This window comes from Alexandromys fortis, unplaced genomic scaffold (assembly GCF_014885135.2).
Source record: "Alexandromys fortis isolate MF-2015 unplaced genomic scaffold, M_Fortis_MF-2015_v1.1 scaffold_27, whole genome shotgun sequence".
Classification (NCBI taxonomy): Eukaryota; Metazoa; Chordata; class Mammalia; order Rodentia; family Cricetidae; genus Alexandromys; species Alexandromys fortis.
The window spans coordinates 12406314-12426409 of NW_026067952.1; the positions used below are offsets into that span (position 1 = coordinate 12406314).

The 20096-nt window shown below is 49.1% G+C and overlaps 1 protein-coding gene across 1 annotated transcript in view; it reads right to left on the reverse strand.

Moving 5' to 3' along the window:
• Nucleotides 1–9922: 9922 nt before the first annotated feature.
• Chmp4b (charged multivesicular body protein 4B) overlaps nt 9923–20096 on the reverse strand; it is a 36030-nt gene continuing 25856 nt past the window's right edge. Inside the window, exons 2-5 of the mRNA XM_050151186.1 lie at nt 14630–14807; nt 13065–13179; nt 11738–11864; nt 9923–10785 (exon numbers count right to left, since the gene is read on the reverse strand). Coding sequence (XP_050007143.1) covers nt 10721–10785; nt 11738–11864; nt 13065–13179; nt 14630–14807 — 485 coding nt within the window. The 3' untranslated portion in view covers nt 9923–10720. The remainder of the gene's footprint in view (nt 10786–11737; nt 11865–13064; nt 13180–14629; nt 14808–20096) is intronic.

The window sequence follows — 20096 nt, forward strand, 5'->3', positions numbered from 1 at the left end:
CACACACCCACTCCTTGTGCTAGAGGGATGGCACTCTCTGTGCCAATAAATCCTCCTGTTTGGAAACACTTGCCTTCTTAATTGGCCCGTTTAAGAGTAAAATATGTTTTGGGATAGAGCTTTGCCAGAGAGGGCCACTGGGCACAGGGCTGCTGCAGAACACATCCCTTCCTTAAGCATTCTGGAGGATCAGCGGAGAAGGTGTCACGATGCCAGAGCAGCCCTCGAGGGGTCCTCTGGACCCACATTTGTAATAGCCTTGGGTGGATGAAGGGTGCAACCCCAGAACAATGTCCCCACCAGACCCTGTGACTGTGACATTCCTGGATAAGGGTTCTCTGCAGGTGGATTTGAGGGTTTTAAGGTGTCGTCATTCAGAATGTCACCTCTGATGTCAATGACAAGCATCTTTACGAGAGACAAGAGGAGAGTGTTGGCGCTGATGTCAGTACACAGCAGAGCTGGAAATAGGGCCAGGGAGGGCCAAGGGCTGCCCCAAGTCCCTAGGAAGGGCTCTCCCCACAACCTACGTCACCATCACCTCAACTTCAGACTACATAAGGCTTCTAGAACCACAAAGGAATTCATCGGTACGTTTAAAGCCAGGTTGAACTGCCCAGCACAGGCACACCCAGGTGTCCCCATGGGACTCATCTGTTTCTACTGTCAGATGGACCCCAGATCAGAGTCACCTTCCCCTCACATACGCACCCCCACCAGGTAGATGGGCACTGGCATCTGTCCTCTGCTGACTTGCCTGGGAAGTAAGGTCAGGAAAGCTCTGGCTCGGGCCTACCTGCATCTGCCCTGCTGCCCAGGAAAGACAGGGCTGCTCCCCACTGTAATACACACCAGACCAGAGTGTCAGCTCGGGGACCGGTTCTGTTTCCACTATTGTGTGAGGGCTGCTCTGTGGCATGCCGCCCACCGTGCTCAGGGCAGGTGAGTGGGAAGTCTGGACCCCATACTGGAAATCTTGACCCAATCGTTCGTCCTCGCGACTCTCTTTCTTCATCTTAACGATGAAACATGATAACGGCCCCTAAGGGCCAAGTGAGAATGCCCTCCACATCATGCTGGGCACCCAGGTCGTGCCTAACGCACGCTGGCTGCTGTTAAAGTGAGTTTAGAGGTCGATGAAGGGGGTTGTATAGGACAACCGCAGCGTGACAGCAGGCTGACAGATGAAACTGAGTCCCAGGCTCCCCACAGGACACCAAATCCTCTGCGTGACTCAGCCTGGCCACTGTCCCCAGAGCCCAGGGTGGCCAAGAGCGATCTGCACACAAGTACATGCATACGCGGGGGTAAGGGAATAGCTACGAACACCATCTGGATTTACAGTGTGGTAGCTGAAGTGAGGATCTGCCTTACAGGGACATAAACCAGATCATTAACACAGCCAGGAGTGGGGGCTGAGGTCAAATGTGTTGGTGACAGTAACATCACCCAGCCTTCCACAGCTCTAGAGGCACTGTGTGGAAATCCAGAGTCTGAGCTGCAGGCCCCTGCCTCTCCAGTGACTGCAGCAGGCTAAACAGATACACTGTTTCAGGTCTAAACGACCCTGTCATCAAAACCTCCTGTCCCGCTCCAGCTGTCCTTGATAATTAGTTCTGTTCTGCAGTACAGGGTGCTGACAGAGCATGAGAGTATCGTGGCCCTTGCTCTCACAGAACTTGTGGTCTGGAAAGAGAAACAGGTATTGAAGAAGAAAATGTAAAGTTTCCACAGTGATGAGCAAGCCATGTCAGGACATAAGAGTGGAGAGTTGGCAAAATACGGAGTAGAAGAGTCAAGAGCCAAGCTGAAAGGCCAAGCCCTGGCTAGTGTGTGTGTGTGTGTGTGTGTGTGTGTGTGTGTGTGTGTGTGTGTGTACGCCCACGCTCCTGTGTGAACACATGTACATGTATGTGACGGTTAGAGGTCAACTTTGGGAGTTATTCCTCAAGAGCCTTCCCTGGCAAATTTTTGTTTGTTTTTGTTTTTCAAGACAAGGTTTCTCAGAGTCACAGCTCTGGCTGTCCTAGAACTCACTCTGTAGACCAGGCTGGCCTTGAACTCACAGAGATCTGCCTCCTGATTGCTGAGATTAAAGGTGATCCCACCTGGTCTGAACTCCTGTCTTGATGCTTGCTAGGCAAGCACTTTACTAAGTTACACCTCAGTCCTTCTTATCTGTGTGCATTTGTTGGGGACTGAGGACCACCAGACCCTGAATTTCTTGTAAACAACTTGTTTTCCTCTGCTCTGAGCAGCCTGCAGCTGCTCTGAGCTCGAGACCCTGATGGCAGGGGAGTGGGTTCTGATGAGTCTGCAGCTGAAAGATCCCGAGAGCTAGGGGGTGGTCAGAGCCTATATAAACTGCCCCTGAGCACAATAAAGCGGGCTTCTTGGCATTCTTGTCTCAAGGATGTCCCCGTGGCCCCGCTTGTCTGTCTGTCTCTGTCTGTGTTTGTATTTTTAATTTTCAGCCTAGCATGTAGAGCGCAGAATTGAAGCCAGTGTAATTTTACATGCATTTTTTTTCAGTGCTTTTTTTTTTCTTTTCCTGTTTGTTTGATTTGCTTTGCTGGCCTCGAACTTGCTATGCATCCGAGGATGATATTGAACTCCTGACCTTCCTGGCAAAGCATGAACCATCACCCAGCTCGTTCTGGCTTTTTGGGCAGCGTCTCACACCGTTATGTAGCCCAAGCTGGCAGAACTTTCTAGGTAGCCCCAGCAGCCCTCCCGTAGGCCTCCAAGGAGGACCCCTGCAAAGTGGGCCAGGGAAAGTAAGTCCTGTGAGCACCATTGCTACTGTTGCAATGGCCTGCCCGTCCCTCTGAGGTTCTTACCTGCCAGGCTCTAGTAGGAGAGCACATGACACACCCTTCCCTCTACTGTTGGGGACATCTCTGCGACAGCAGGCAACGGTGAGGGTGTGAGGGTGAGATTAGAAAAGGGATGGAGAGGGGTGCAAGGAAGCCCTAGTGACACACACCCTTCTCCCACTGGCCCTCCCACCCAGTGATCTGTGGTCAGCGCGGGTGGAGGTGTGTGTGTGGGGGGAGCCCAGTACTGCTTCACTGTCTGGGTGATGGCGCCACCTGCAGGCCGCCGGGAGCGCTGCTGCTCTCACGTCCGATGCTCCTCGGAGTCGCTGGCTTCCCTGATGGTCCACGTGACACCGCTGCGTCCCAGCGACTCCCAAAAAGTCTGCAGATACAATAGTTTGGAAATGTTCCTTGGAAGTGCTCAATGTACATCTCCCCTCTCCCCGAGTGTGACCTGAGTTAACCCTGAACAAGGCCTTGGGAAAGAAGGGGTGTGTGTGTGTGTGTGTGTGTGTGTGTGTGTGTGTGTGTGTAGGGGGAGTGGGGAGGAAGATTTAGAGCTGTTTCCTGAAGGGAGGGTGTGTGTGTGTGTGTGTGTAGGGGGAGTGGGGAGGAAGATTTAGAGCTGTTTCCTGTGAGAATAGCTACTCCTCTCTGGGGTCGCCTAAGACCATCAGAGAACACAGATATTTACAATTCATAACAGTAGCAAAATTACAGTTAGGAAGTAACAACGAAATTTTACAGGAGGGGGTCACAACATGAAGAACTGTATTAAAGGGTCTCAGCAATAGGAAGGTTGAGAACCACTGTTTTCGAAGGGCAGTGATGACAGTGGACGGAGTGGAAGGCAGAGGTTAGACCCAATCCGTTCACTCCTTTGGAGAATAGGAAGAAAGCGCCCAAGTCTTTATTATGTATATTTCTTATGTGTCTGCTTTTAAAATCTTCAGGCGGTTACATGTATATTGCTATACAATCTAGCAGAGTGGTGTATATAGAATTTATAAATACAGAATATGGTATATATTCAAAAACAATCTTTTGATGCAGGTTCAGAGGCCAGATGAATTAAACCATACCTGGAATTTACTGAACACTGTAAAAAGTTGGGTGTGTTGCGTGTAGCTCAGTAGTAGAGTGATTTACCTAGCATGGGCAAGACCGTGGGTCCAGAGCCCAGGAAAACACACACACACACACAGAGTCAGTAAGCTGCCATAGACTGTTTCTTAAAAAAGATCTTGGTGTCATTTTCTGCCCTCCGTCCTCCTGCAGAGCTAGCCATGTCCCTGTCAGAGATGGCCTCTAGTTCCTACTTCCTGGACCTGAGTGGGTTCACCAGCTAGCGCTTCTGTGTGGCTTCCAAGGCTGGGTCACAGTGTGCTGCTCCCTCAGAGCCCACCAGCTAGCACGGGCTACCACTCACAGCCTTAGACTGAAGGAGATGCAGCCTCCGCTGAGAGCTTCCCCAGGGAGGTCCTGGCTACTGTGGATCAGGTAGATGGCATCTGTCTGGCCCTGGTGCATTCTGACCCACACACTCTGAGTATAAAAGTGACTGCTTTCACAGATGGTTTCAGGCTTGGTGGGTAAAGTATTTGCCACATAAGCACGAAGACCTAGATTTGGATCCCCAGAACCCACATAAAAAGGTCAGCTGGCTACTATAGTGAGATGGGAAGCAGAGACAGGAGAATCCCCGGAAGCTCATGAGTCAGCTAGCCTGGTGTATGCAACAGGGACCAACCAAGACTCTCTCTCAAACAGCAGGGGAGGCAAGGATCGACACACAAAGTCATCCTGATATCCAAACATGAATCACAAACCATGGCAAGTACGCCCCATATGTGCATGCACACACACACACGCACGCACGCACGCGCGTACACATGCGCACACACTCACACGTGTGTACACATATACATGTACGCACATTTCAGAGCGACTTTTTCTGTGCAACAATAGAGAAGCAAAGCAGCATCATTAAATACTCTGGTGGTTTGTCCACTCTTTCTATGAAGGAGCCAAGTGTCCCCAGAGGGTCATCTAAGCTGAAAAGGGAGAGGAAGAAACAAACATTAGTGTCTAGGAAGAAAAGAGGAAAAGGTCTCAGGTTCAGAGAGGGCCCAGACTTAGAGTCCCAATGTTATCAGCCGCCATGGAAGGCACTGGAGCCTAACTATTGCCTGGCTCTGATCCCACTGCTCCATTTCATGTCTCTCTAGATGATTCTGGCTTCTCTTGCTTATAACGTTTTTGGCTCTCAGTAGCAAGCAGAAATGAGCAGCAGCCCTCATTTCTTGGTCTCTGAACACCAGGATTTGGTCACATTCATGGTTGGCACCTTCTGAGACAGTTATATGCCTTTGTGAAGTTGCCCCTGCCTCACCAAAGTGACAGGGAAGGGCATTGCTGTGGGATAATGCTCTTGTACACTGTAAAGATTTGTCACTCATATTGGTTTAATTAAATGCTGATTGGCCAGTAGCCAGGCAGGAAGTATAGGTGGGGTGACCAGACTAGAATTCTGGGAAGACGAAAGGCAGAGACACAGTTGTCAGCCAGATGCAGAGGAAGACAAGAATGCCTTACTGAGAAGAGATACCAAACCATGTGGCTAAATATAGACAAGAATTATGGGAGAATTTAAGTTGCTAAGAGCTAGTTAGTAATAAGCCTGAACAATAGGCCAAAACAGTTTATAACTAATATAAGCTTCTGTGTGCTTATTTGGGAATGAAGAGCTGTGGGACCAGGCAGCACAGAAACTTACATCTACAGGATATGAGGACAGAGGTTGGTTCTATGTCTCCTCGCTTGATCTCCTTAACACTTCTGTGCCCAGGCTTGCCCAGCTGTAAAGCAGACAAATAGTTCTGAGATGGTCCATGGGGGTTGAATGAAATGAAGGCCCTGTGGAGCTGCTGTTTCTACTGAAAACTGAAACCTTTGGGCCTGTGGTACTCTGAGCCAGAAAACACACCTCTGAGAAAGGGACCAACAAGGCTAGGATGCAACTTGGCAAGAAGGAAGGAAGCTATTTTTGTTAGTTGGACCCAGAAGACATATTGAATGAGGCCTGGATGGGCAGAGTGTGCTGAGACCATGTCTTAGCGCTGCCTGAGGCTTGAAATACCCTGGTACCTCAGTTTCCTCATCTATGGTTAATTTAACAAATATTTACTGCAAGTTTATTGACTCTGTCATTGCTCAGAAGAAGGGCAGCCCCAGGCTTCTGCTCATACTTCAGGGTGGGGCTTCCTCTCTTCCCTTTCCCTGCCCACAAGTCCTCCCCACTCCTCTACTCTGTCTGACGGTGCTCCTTGGCACCAGTGCTCCTGAGGTGGGTGGGTTCTCCCAGTGTGTTCACTGGAAGTACTCAGAGCCTGGATGAGATGACCTTTCTCAATTTCCTAATATTAAGTTGGGGGGCATCATCCCAATCCTCTAAAACCTCTGTATCCAAGAAGTCTGGAATGATTGGAAGACCCTGGCCTGGGAGTTGCCCCGGTCTGGACTCCAACTCCCAGCCTGCCAAGCACTGACTCCTCCTCAGGGGAGGGTAAGGACCACTCCCACAGGAAAAAGGAATTTGTGGTTTCGGGTTTGCACGGGCTTTACTTCCCGCCATGCTCAGTCCACCCGAGAGTACTGCATTTATTAAACACAGGCATTTTTATTTGGTCTACTCTGGTTTGGTTGGAGTTCTTTGCACCAGCAGAGTGGCTTGTAATAAGATTAAACCAAACACCTAACAAACCAGATTTCATAATAGATGTCAGAGAGACATTCAACATACATTTGTACGTGTGGTGGTGGTACACACCTTTAATCCCAGTACTTGAGGCAGAGACAGGGAGATCTCTGAGTTCAAGGCCAGCCTGGCCAACGGAGCAAGTTCCAAGGACAGCCAGGGCTACACAGAGAAACCTTGTCTCTAAAAATAAAACAAAAATAACAAAAATGTATTTGTAGAGTTGGACTTGTAGTGGACAAAGTGCTGGGTTTTGATCTTAGCAGAAACGCACACCCACACACCCACACTCATACCCACACACCCCAGAGAGAGGGGCAAGGGAGAGAAGAGGGCTGTGCCCAGGAGTGGGAGGCCAAGGCCAAGGGCCTACTAGAACTCCCATTCCAGGAATTCTGGGTAACCGTGGCTAGGATCTCTGAACGTGGAGCCAGGTCACGGAGTAGCCACAAATGCTTTTCTGAGCATTTAAGCCTGCTGGCTCTAAGTGTAGGCCCCGAGAGTTACCAAAAACTTTGCTGAAGTGAAGTTTCAGATCCCCACCCTGTTCTGGGACTTTTTTGTTTTTGACAGGGTCTCACTCTGCAGCCCTGGCTGGTCTGGAACCTGTAGACAAGGGTGGCCTGGCTTCCAACTGACATCCTCCACCTATGCCTCATAAGATTAAATGCTCAGCTATTCTGAGGCTTTTTAGGAAGAGAATCTGGAGGTGACTTTGGGATTTGTGAGTGTCTGATTCCATCTGCTTTTACAGGCTGGGAAGACAGTAGTGGCTGCTCTTCCAGAGGACCCAGGTTTGATTCCCAGCACCCACCTGTAGCCCAAAACCTGTAACTCCAGTTCCAGGGACTCTGACACCCTCCTTTGCCGTCTCAGGCACTTGGCACACATGACGTATAGACACACATGTAAGCAAAACACACACACACACACATACACACACATATATGGACCTTTAAAACATTTTAAATTCATACTAGCTGTGTGGCTGACTTTTGCTGTCTCTGTGGGAGACCCTGCTGCCAGCACGTGCTTGGCAAACAGCCATTTCTTCCTGGTAACAGAAGCCCAGTTTTGTCTACATAGACCAGGCAGGCTGGCTTTGAACTCAGAAATCCACCCTTCTCTGCCTTCCAGGGCTGAGATAAGACATGAGCCACTCCGCGTCAGCTTGTCTAGGTTTTGAAGGGGCAGGCAGTAAGATACTTGGGGACCAGAAAGTCCATCTCCAGCCTTAGGGGGGGAATACTAGTGGTCTCTGTTGTATACATCACATCTCCCAGACTCCCTTGCAGTAGGAACCAGCCATGTAATAGTCATGACCCATGAGTCATAGAAATAGTCTGTGTGTAATCTTATGGGATTTGATAACACAAGAAGACGTGGAAGCCAGGTCAGATGCTGATCCTCCATTGTTTGCCCTGTGAGTGGGGTGTGACCCAGGGCAGCTCACAGACCGGAGGTAGCAGTCTAAGGAAACAGCCCACGTGCCTAGGCAGAGCAGGAGGCAAAGCATTTGTGTTAATCTTTTTAGACAGGGTCAGTCTCTCTGCCTGTCTTGCAACTACCTATATAGATCAGGCTGGCATTGAACTCATAGAGATCCTCCTGCCTGTACCCTGCCTATACCATACATGGCTGTTTTGGTTCTGAGACGGTCTCACTACCACATATAATAAGTTAGCCTTGAACTTGTGATCCTTCCAGCTTCAGCCTCCCTGGTACTAGAATTAGCTGTGTATCATCACACCACATAGAACTTTGCTCTTGAGAATGTGGTTGAGCCACAGCTTCAAACCCAGAACTCCGACACCGCAACTGAGACTTCCTGTCCTGAGAGCAGCCTGCAAACACCTGTTGCACATACTCCTAGGGCCTGCACACAGTAAGTAGGTGCTCAAAAAATGCTTGAATAAACTTAGAATAAGTGAGTGCCATGTCTGTATGTTGTAAGTCTTATGTTGCTTGTATCCAAAGAATTCAGCATGGTCATGTCTCAACAGGCCTGAGAACTTCCTAAGGACAGAAAAGTGTCTGGGCATTGGCGAGCCCTGTGCCCCACAGATCTAGGCACAAGATACATGTTTTGTAGAAATGAGCTGAGACACTGCCCAGGACTGGTCTCTGTGCCTGTCAGAGCTGAGGGGATCTGGAAGCTCTACTCAGTCCTAGGGAGAGAAGTCCAAGGCAGTTGGTAAGACTCAAGACAGGCCACGCTGGCATTCCCACACGAAAGGATGCCTGGGAGCCACACTACTGTTGGCAAACAGAGGTACCCTGGCGGGTGCTACCACTAAATCTTCATAAAGTGCACAGAACTTGTGACATTAGCCAAACCCAATCCCTCCCAATTCTTAACCCAGTCATCAAGTCCTAATTCTGAGTGTGGCAACCATGGGAGGGGGGCAAAGGAGAACATGAGATCTAGGGAACTGTGGGATTTGATGAGAACAGCCCACGTTAGCTCATATGTTTGAATGCTTGGCCCCTAGTTGGTGGAACTGTCTGGGGAAAGCTTAGGAAGTGTGGCCTTGGAGGAGGTGAGCCACTAGGGGTGGGTCCTGAGGTTTTAAAAGCCCATACCAGGCCCAGTCTCTCTCTACCTCCAACATGTGGATAAGATGTAAGCTCTCAGCTACCGCTCCAGCAGTGCCTGCCTGCTGCCATGCTCCCCGCCATGATGGTCGTGGACGCACCCTATGAAACTGTAAGCAAGCCCCCAGTCAAATGGTTAAAAGTCGCCATGTGTCTCTTCACAGCAAATAGATTAGTGTTTAAGACAGGGACATAAGCAGCTTGTTCTGCGCACACTGGGGGCATGACAATATCCCACTGTGGACTTGGATTGGTTTTCATCTCAGGGAGTTGAGAAGCTAGGGAAGTGGAGGTGACTTCAACCCTAGAGCACACGCAGGAGGGACAACTGTGGAGATCTGCTTGACCGGAGGAGAGGGTCTCTAAAGAGGGTACAAGAATAAAGAAACGGGCAGAGTGGAAGGAGTACTTGTACCCTCAGTCACCACCTGATAGACACACTTCCCTACTATGGGAAGGCACCACCTGGCTGGGCACCATGGTTTCCACCAGGCAGAGGCTCCAACAGGCACTGCCCTAGGTGCTGGCAGGCAAGAAGGGAAGATTCTGGAGCTGCACAAGAACCAACTCACTGAGAGTGGACTCAGAGGTCTCCAGGCTAAGCAGGGGCACAGCTTAGTGGCTGCGAGAGCTCAAGGTTTCTAGGAAGAAGAAAGCTGCTCTCTCTCTGCAAGCTCCTCATGCTTCCCGTGACCCCGGGGACCAGGGCTGGCGCGGGGAGGGGGGGATTGACTGGACACGACAGCAAGTGTGAAAATTAAATCGAGATATTTAATAGACAGTGCAAACCATAATTTCATCTGAATATAAATGTATGCACATGTTTCCAATGAGTTATCTATCAATTATCACAAACAGCAATGAAGACCTTAGAGCTATGTTAGAAAACAGAATAGCTGGAATTTAATTCTGACAATCTTATTTGCTCAAGAGAGAATACATCCATTTCAGATCCGAGTCACAACTCCAAAAGACCAGGGGATAGGAGTGACAAGAACCAGGGTGGTAAACATGGGGGCCAGTACATGGGTGATACACAGAAACACAGCTCTTGGGGAAACCAAAACCAGATGTGCTATTACAGCTAAGGACAAGAGAAAGCCCATCTATGGCTTTAAAAACGACTTTTCTGCCAGTACCGTACGCGTCTTACAGAGAGATGTGCGACAAGTCAGCTGACTTAAAGGACACGGGCTACATTTCCGGATCATTTCAACTGCAAGTGGCTGACCCTTTCCATGGAGGATTCAGCAGTGGAGTGTGGAGTTAGCGTAGTCCAGAAGCTCAATGTTGGATTTGCAAATACAGTTTATTTTACAGAAATTCAACATTATAAACAGCAGGCACCTCCCTCCCGCCCGCCCCTCCCCCCGCCCGCCCCTGGGCACAGACCATGCTATGCGAGAGTGAGCAGTGATGCGGCCTACTGCTTTGGGTGAGATCGAGTGATGGAGGCTGCCTGCACCGCGTCCTGCCTGCCCTGCGCACGCACACGCCTGCCCGTCGCACAGGCCACCAGTCTGTCTGGGCCCAGCCTATGCTGAACCAGTTACATGGATCCGGCCCAGTTCTCCAATTCCTTCATGTCGTCGTCTTCCTCCTCCTTCTTCTTGACTGTGTGGAGACAGAAAAGGTGGTTTTTGAAGGCTGGCTGGGAGCTGGGGCTGTGCTCCACTGTGTAGGCTCACAGCTCTGTCCTGCAGCTGGCTGAGGCCTACAGCATACTCCTCTTCGTGCCCACAAGCTGCACCCAAATTCAGGAAACCAGGCACGCCTTCTGCCCCAACTCCCCTCAGCCCTCGGCAGGGACAGCCACACCAGGAGGGGCTGTTACATGAGGCTCCCCAGGGTTAGGGAGAGGGGCAAGATGATCCCTCCCAAGAGATTGCACTCCTGGTCAAACCGACTCCATTTGGAGTTGCTGGAGCCATGCTTTGCTAGGCTGCCTAATAGCCACTGAGCTGACTAGCGGAGGAGCAGAGGGAGACAGCCACACCCTGTTCACACCCTGCTGGCAGGCCCTTGTCTCCACTTCAGGCAGGCAGTTTTGCCTTTCTAGGAGCAGTGTGTGGAGTACTAAGGAGAGTAAGAGGGGGAAAATGCAGGCAAGGAAATGATAGTTTACAAAGCAGGTCTCTAAACTAGCCAGAGCCGGTTCCTTCCTGAGAGCACATAGCACAGGGTCCTAGACGGAGCCAGACTTAAGTTCTCACGCCCCTCCCTGCACAGTGCCTAGAACTTTCCCTTATTTGGTGATAAGAAAAATCCCTCTAGAACAGAACAGAGGCTCTTAATTCCCACTCCCAACCCCACAGGGGACATTAGCAATGTCTGGAGACATTGTAGTCATATAACTGTGTGCAGTGGAGAAGTCAGGGGTGCTAGCCTGGAACTGTCTGGCCACATAGCAGTGCTGAGGTTAGGAATTCCTGTTCCACAAAAGACACTGGCATCGTGGTCAGCACAACACATCCTCTCTGGCTCTGAACCCAAGCTGAAGTCAACTGACCATGAGATCATCCCCTTCTCATGGTGCCGAGTGTGTCCTGACTGTGGGCATACTCACCGGGTTTGGATGGTAGGGCCACAGAGGGGACATTTGGTAGCGGGACTGTTTCAGGACCACTGATATCCAGCAAATTCTTGTCTAGCTCCTCCTGTTCAAGTATCTCCAACTCCTTCAAGAGTTCGTCCTGCAAAAGGAAGCATGGTGAGACCCTCTCTGCAGACATTCCTCCCCTTGATGCCCAGCGAACCTTCTGAAGAGGCCACTGGTACAGGTATGCATCCGGAGTTTAGCCTGTGAGCTTCTCTCTCTTCTTTTTTTTTTTGCTTTTGTTTTTCAAGACAGGGTTTCTCTGTGGCTTTGGAGCCTGTCCTGGAACTAGCGCTTGTAGACCAGGCTAGCCTCGAACTCCCAGAGATCCGCCTGCCTCTGCCTCCCAAGTGCTGGGATTAAAGGCATGCGCCACCATTGCCCAGCTGCCTGTGGGCTTCTTGGGAGGAGGGACTGTATCCTTTCTTTCCTTTGCAGGGGGAAATAGTGGGATCTGAACCCAAGACCATGCACATGCTAGGCAAGTGCTCTCCCACCGAGCTACATAACCAGACTCTTTTATCTTTTGAAGTTTTGAGCCCCAAACTCCTGAGTTACTAGGTTACAAGTCTGCACCACCAACCCAGCACCATTCCTTTTTTGTTTTCTTTTGTTTTTGAGATTTACTTTAAGTGTATGCGTGTTTTCCCTGCATTTCTGTCTGTGCACCATGTGCACAGGTCTCCTAGAACTGGAGTTATAGACAGTTGCTACCTACCAAGTGAGTGCACATAGCCTCTTCTGGCCTCCAGGGGAACAAGGCATGCAAGGGGTGCACAGATATACATGTAGGCAAAATACCCGTAAGCATAAAATCAAAATTATGTTTTCTTTTTCTTCTTCTTTTTTGAGACAGGGTCTCAATGCCACTCTGGATGTCTTGGAACTCTCTACATAGACCAGGTTAGCTTCTGCCTTTTAAGTGTTGGGATTAAAGGCACGTGCCACTATGCCAAGCATTTAAAAAAAAAAAACCCCAAAAAAAAAAAAAAAACCCAGGCGGTGGGGGCACATACCTTTAATCCCAGCACTTGGGAGGCAGAGGCAGACGGATCTCTGTGAGTTCAAGGCCAGCCTGGTCTACAGAGCGAGTTCCAGGACAGCCAGGACTGTTACACTGAGAAATTCTGTCTCTAAAAACAACAACAACAAAAAACCCCAACCAACCAAACAAACAAAAAACCCAGACTCCAGACTCTAAGGAGGTGCACACACCAGGCATTGACATACTATGTTGACATCTGAGCCTGAAGTTTGTCACCTGAGAGACTCATGTGATCTTCAGAAAACCACTTACCTCGTCAAACTCCTCTCCAAAGCCTACAGGTTTGGAAATAGCTGTGGAAATCTCCTCTGCAAGTTCCTGCTGGTCAGCAATGTCCTGCATCAACTCATCCACCTTATCAATGTCCCTGAAATGAAACGACAGATTATCACATTAGCACAGACTGGTCTGAGCTTGCAACAGAAGCCCTGCTGCACAGCATCTGCTTCTCAGCACCCAGTGACCCTCCTCATGGCCTTCATCATCTTCCTCCATCCCAGCAAAGCTGAGAATCATGAGCTGGCGAGAGCTCAGCCAGTTATGTGCGTGTTGTGCAAGGCTGGGGACCAGAGTTCTTGCCCCAGAACCCACAAAAAGGTGGAAGGAAAGAACTGACTCCCCAAAAGTTATCTCTGACGGTCACATCCACACAGGCGTGGGCACACACTCAGAATAAATGTGAAAGGAAATCACAGAATCAAGCAGATGAAGTCCTCGACACCCCTTAGTCCAGCATGGAAGGAAAGCAAGCTTAGCGCCCCCCACCCCAACCCCAGATATGTAAACAGATCTGAGAGCACAGGACTTTAACTCTTCTTCAAGCCCCAGAGCAAATCAAAACAGGAGGAGGTAAAAATCACAGAGCACAAAACGTAGTTTGGCCCTTCCCTACTCAAACATCTGTGAGGGCCCAAAGGAAAGCAAATGTGTGTGCTTTATATACACAGCATGTCACACGGTTGTTCAGGATGGTCTGTGCACTTCAGAACACACACTACCTACTATCTACCCACTGTGCTAAATGTCCAGGAGCACAGATGTAAAGGGAGACGGCCTTTGCCTCAACAGAACACCTCATGTATGTGAGGGCAATGCCCTATACCTCTTGTCTCTAGAGCAAACAGCAGCAAACTTCTCCAGGCCACTAATAAACATTTTAATGTAGTTTATAGATTATTAAACACTCAACAGAACAGCTCCAGACAGTATGCAAATGAAGGACATGGCTGCTATACAACGCAGGCCATAGGCAGCAAGCATTCTGCAAACCCAAGCTAGAACATGGCTGAGCAGCCAAAGGAGCAAGTGCTCCAAGTACCCCTCAGTGCCAGCCGAAGGGTCAAAGAACTAAAATAAATAGAGGGTTTTCACATCTGCAGCCAGGCCGAGCACCTGGTTCTCAGGACACTGGCACAGAACCATCCATCCACAGGGAAGGAAGGAGGGCAGCCATAGCCCGAGGGCAGGGAGAGGCAGAAAGGTCCCTCAAAGCCCTGGGAGGAAGCAGATATGCTAGGGCCCAATCCCATGCCCACTCGGCACAGGCAGCGTCCATCTCCTGGATAGTCTGATAAACAGGGGCAGCTGAGAAGACCTCCAAGGATTGTCCCAATTTGGAACTAAGCCTGTCACAACAACCTAGAACCAGGCAAAACAACAGCAATAAAACAGTTTCTCTTTCCATCCCTGAGCGCTTGTAGAAACAAAGGCATCAAGACAAAATTCACTCAGAATCCAAAGAGGGAGCCAACCACAATAAAGTCACAGCCTGAGCAGCACCCTCCCTCCAGATGTCCCCGCCCAGCAGTGGCACGCACATGTTGTCGTGGGCAGTCTTCATGGCCTTGGCGGCATAGCCCATGTTCTTGAGCACCTCTGTGTTGGTGTTGGCGTTCTCCAGGGCCTCCCGCTGGAACTCGATAGTGGACAGAGTGCCATCGATCTGCGCCAGCTGCTTCTCATACCTCTTCTTGCGCTTCAGAGCCTGCAGGGCCGCTGGAGGGAAGAAAGAAGCCTTGAGCGTGTCTGGCATGGCACGATGAGAGGACACTGAGCCCTTCTCCCAAATGCACTGCATGCACCCCAGCTGCTGCCTCCTCTGTAAGAGGGTTAAAAGCATCTTCTCCCGGGAGCACGTTCAGTTTTCTAAGAAAACACTAAAGTTTGCACACCTCACGATGCAGACAGGGAAGAAGCACGCGAACACAGTCTGGCAACCACATCTGCTGCGAAAATCAAAGTATGGACAGGCTCCCAAAGCAAGGATGCATTCTGGGGTCACACACAGACACAGGCTCGCAGACACAGGTGAGTGGCTCAGCTTCCCTGCTAGGTTCACTGCGAGGAGCAAATGGGCTAACAAACAGAGCAGCCTAGCACATTAGTAAAGCAGATAGCACACCGAAAAAACCCTGCTGGCTCTAATATTATAAAGCACCATTACGGTACCATTTCACACCAACTAAATGACAAAAATAATAAATGACTGTAACAAGTACTAGACCAGTTTGGTTAAAACGCGATGTCACAAAAAGCCAACAGCTCTCAAACTGTGATGCTCTGAAACACAGTGGGAATGGAGCAGAGCACAAAGATGCTTCTGGCTCTGAGCCAGGGATTTCTGCCTGGAAATTAACTCAACAAAACGGGAAAGAAAGCCCCATGCCTAGTGATGGCTAGAACAGCATTCTCTGTAACAGAAAACACATAAACACAACTGAAGACGGGGCTCCTGCCATGAACAAATTTGGAGTTTAACCATGTGGTCAAATCAATGGCATTTGCTCTGTTAGCTTTTAGCCTGTGTGGAGAGAGATCATTTTGTCTGAGGTCCAATCAAGGCCAGCATTTCAAAGCTAGGACCAAACTACATCTCCCTGCTCAAATGCAGGCTCCTTCCCCTTACAGTCTCAGAAAGGTAGAAGAGCAGCTGGACTGGCCTGGGCTGGGCTGGTCAGGGAAGTGCACGCATGCTCCCTCATCCAGGAGGTGTGCCATCCACACAAGCCGCAGGTCACAATCACCACCTGGCTAAAACTAAAGTTATTATCCCCTACTGACATATTAGAACCACGTTATTGTTTTCTCTAATGAATTGTTCTGGTTAGCAGTAACCCCTTGTATGCCAAATCCTAAATTCCCTGATATCAACCTCTACTTCTGAAATCCCTCAAATCCCAGGCATGGTGGCCCACTACTTTAACCCCTTGCACTTGGGAGGCAGAGGCAGGCGGATCTCGACAAGTTCAAGGCCAGCCTGTTCCAAACCAACTAGAGCGACACTATGAGGTCCTGTCTCAAAACCAATCAACCAAATAAATTCCAAAATAATATATAAATATGCTGGGTGATGATAGTGCATGCCTTTCAGAGGCAGACAGATCCAAGTTCAAGGTCAGCCAGGGCTATACGGAGTGACCCTGTCTCAAAAAACAAGAGAAAAAAAATGAATTACATATTTTGTTTTACATACATACAAACACACATACATGCACACAATATATATGTTAAAGTATGTGTGTGTGTGTGTGAGTGTGTGTGTGTATATGTACATAAACAAAAATAAAAGCCTCCAAGAATAAATGCCTTGGAAGTAAATGCCAGTACACCAGGGAAGCAAGGAATCAAGCTCCAGTAAATGAAAAGCCAACTACTATCCATCGTGCAGACCAACACCTAACACATCGGACAGGTCTGCAGACAGTTAATACATGCCAAGTTCATTCTCTGACTCCATGTGTCTTCATACACAAATGTTCCCTTCCTAGCAACTTAAGGCAGATATGTAAGGTATAGACGCATTTCTTATTTAATTACACTGTTCATTTACAATGAGCTTATCCGTGTAACTGAAGGAGCATATATTCTATGTAGGAGTCTTCAGATAAGGTACAGCTCTCCTTGCCTTTTTCTTGGTTCAAACAATAGCATCTTTTGCAAGCCCCTCACTGTAAGGTAAGCATGCAGAAGCTAGGAGAAGGTCCCCAGAATATACCCTCGTCTCCACAGTCATTCTCCTGCTGCTGGCTTATAAAGTTCATCCCAGAAAGCAGTGGATTTCCCAGGCTTGTGCCTGACAGGGACTACGATTTTTTTTTCCTCCTACTTCATATCATATTTTTATTTTTTAATTTATTTTTATTTTATGTACATTGGTGTTTTGCCATTGGTGTCAGATTCCCTGGAACTGGAGTTATAGGCAGTTGTGAGCTGCCATGTGGGTGCTGGGAATTGAACCCAGGTCCTCTGAAAGAGCAGTCAGTGCTCCTAACCAATGAGCAATCTCTTCAGTCCTGTAACCTGTATTATTCAACTACCTGACATCTCTAAAAAGAAAGGGTACAGCTGGAGTGTGGGGAGAGGATGGCACACACCTTTAATCCCAGCATTTGGGGGGCAGAGGCAGGCAGACCTGTGTGTTTGAAGCCAGCCTGGTCTATAGAACAAGTTCCAGGACAGGCTCGAAAACTACACAGAGAAACCTTGTCTCAAAACAAAAAACAAACAACAACAACAAAAATCAAAAAACAACAAACAAAAAGAAGCAGTACACTCTGAGAAACCCCTAAAATCTGCTTCACAAGAACAGTAACCCTGAAAGTGCTGTTTGGTCAGCACCTGGCCCCCAGGAAGGTGAACACAAGTATCACAGCCCTTCACTTCCTACACTTACAAACGGGGGGGGGGGGGGGGGGGGGGGGGCTGTGGTGGAGGATAACTTAGGGGAAGCAGTGCTCCCTCGGGCCAAGTGATACACTCCTTTCTGAACACTGTCCAAGTAAAACTCCCTTCTTCCCACCTGGATGTCCACTGGGGGTGGGGAGTTTGAGGCAAGGCCTTTCTTACATCATAGCTCAGGCTGGCTTGGAAATCACTATATAAGCCAGGCTGGCCCTGAACTCTGAACAATCACCCTGCCTCAGCCACCCAGGTGCTAGGATTATAGGTATGAGCCACCACACCCAGCTCTAACCACAAATCCCACCAGACTTGTTTTCCTAAGTGGCCAAAGCCACAGAGCCCAAACCCAGTATTTACATAAATAAATGCAAACTGGCCTGTAAGGACTTGCCAACCGTCCCAAATTCAGGACGGTTATATTAAAGAAACAGCTTTGAGGCTACGAACAGCTAGCTGTTCTTCAAAGAGGAAGAATCCAAAGAAACCCAGCTTCAGTCACAGAACTCCGTGTCGTTTGTAAACACACTGGCTTTCACAGCAGAAATTTAACCCTGCTAACTGAAGTTTAAGAGGTTGTTTTTAGATGAGAAAAAGTCTGTGAAATCTCCATATTTAATTACGCCTTTGCCAGTTCCAAGAGAGTAATTACAGCAGCAATTACAGAATCTAATAACCAGCTTTATTGGCTCTGAAAGCTGAAGCAAAAGCAACTGCAACCATGTTGAAATAAACATTGGTCTCCAGACATTTGCTTCATTAGACCTCCTAACAGCTATTTAAAAGGCAGCATGCAGGAGACACCCCAAGAAGCAGAGCAGCTAGTAGGGAAGACGTTCACCCAGGACTGGAAACCCCTTCTGCATGGCCTCTCAGTGACAACAGTGTCAGTTCAGGACAACTAGGGAGGGCTTCCTTTTCAGGCCAAGGTCAACTAGATTCTCCTGGAAGAAGGGAGGTCTAAGTGCTGTGTGTGCCCCACATTCAGTATAGGTGGAAACAGCCCAAAGCATCTCAGCGGACTTGAAGAAAGCATGACTGCACACTCCCTGAGCACAGAGAGCCTCCACATGGAAGAGGAGGTCTCAGGAAGCAGCTCTCCCATAAGTGGATGGCAGCGTCTGCAGTCCTTCCAAAAGCTACACCACACCACTGAAAGCACCACAAGTGAGGACAGTCAGCATAAACCACACAGCAAACACCAGCACACTCCAGAGGATATTTCCCCCCCAAAAGACAACATATGCCTCCAGCATTCATGAGATATGAAGAACCCTCGTGCTTGGGAAGGCACGACAGGAGCACAGTAGGTGCTAACAGCCAGAAGAGGGTGCTGGATCCCTGGGAGCCAGGGTGAAGGTGGTCTGAGCCACCCAATCTAAGTTCTGGAACTGAGCTCTAGGTCCTCTGCAAGAGCAACACCATCGCTCCAGCCCCTGCCATTTCTTTCCTAAACTCTGCCCTTTGCAAATCTTGTTTGAGATTTGTGCTGATCCATAGGAGAACTGAAAAATGACTCCTAAGTCCTCAGAAGAAAAAGAGGTGGGTCACATTTGTAATTCCAGGGCAACAGAATGAGGCCCCGTCCTAAGAAAACAAAACAGAAGGGAAAAAAGGAGAGAGAGGGAGAGGGAGAGGGAGAGGGAGAGGGAGAGGGAGAGGGAGAGGGAGAGGGAGAGGGAGAGGGAGAGGGAGAGGGAGAACGCCACATCAAGGGTATTTTCTCTGAGTAGGTGCTGTGATCCTGCCTACAGAACCAGAAGGCTGGGGCAGGGTGGAGTTTCATTTTCCTGCCCTGTCTGAAGACAGCAGGACCAGCTTGGGCTTTAGAGTAAACACAAAATTCCTCAGAAACCAGGACCAGTGAGGCGGATCAGCAGGCAAGGGCACTTGCCAGCAAGCATGATGTTCTTCTAAGTTAGACCCCCAGGATCCACAGGGTAAAAGGAAAGATATCGTTTCTTACACACACACACACACACACACACACACACACACACACACACACACAATCTAAAATAAATGTGATAACTTTTTTTTTTAAGTTCTCAGACGCAAAAACGCACCTTTAAAGTCCAGACAGGTTGCTTTGTTTTAGGATCACCTGTAGACCAGCCAGCCTCATTCTGCAACAGCCTTGGAATGAGACCCCAACATCACTGTATTTATTCCCACACAGCTGGGGAATTCAGGCCAGAAGCACAGACACATTTTTCCAAGCAGCCTCATTCTCGTGATGTATCTCCCTGCTCCCTAATTTGCTCTCTGTGGCCTGGAGCCAATGCACTCCATTTAGCAATGGTAAAATGAGTACTTGTGTATGACCAGGAAATGGGAGTCCGAAACCCTGCTGACTTCATCAGCAGACACACAGGGAGTACACAGGCCGTACAGTACTCTCTGAAGAGGAAGATTCTAGAGAAAAAGAAGCCTCTTATCTTGTAACACAAAGATGAAAGAAATATGCCCACAATAACAACCTCGCAGAATGCTGAGCCACCCAGAGGCACAGAGACAGCACATAGCGTGTTCTAGGCACAACTGGGAGAGACACCTGCATGGTCCGGCAAACTTAGATCTGCTGGGCTACACGTTATTAACAGCGGT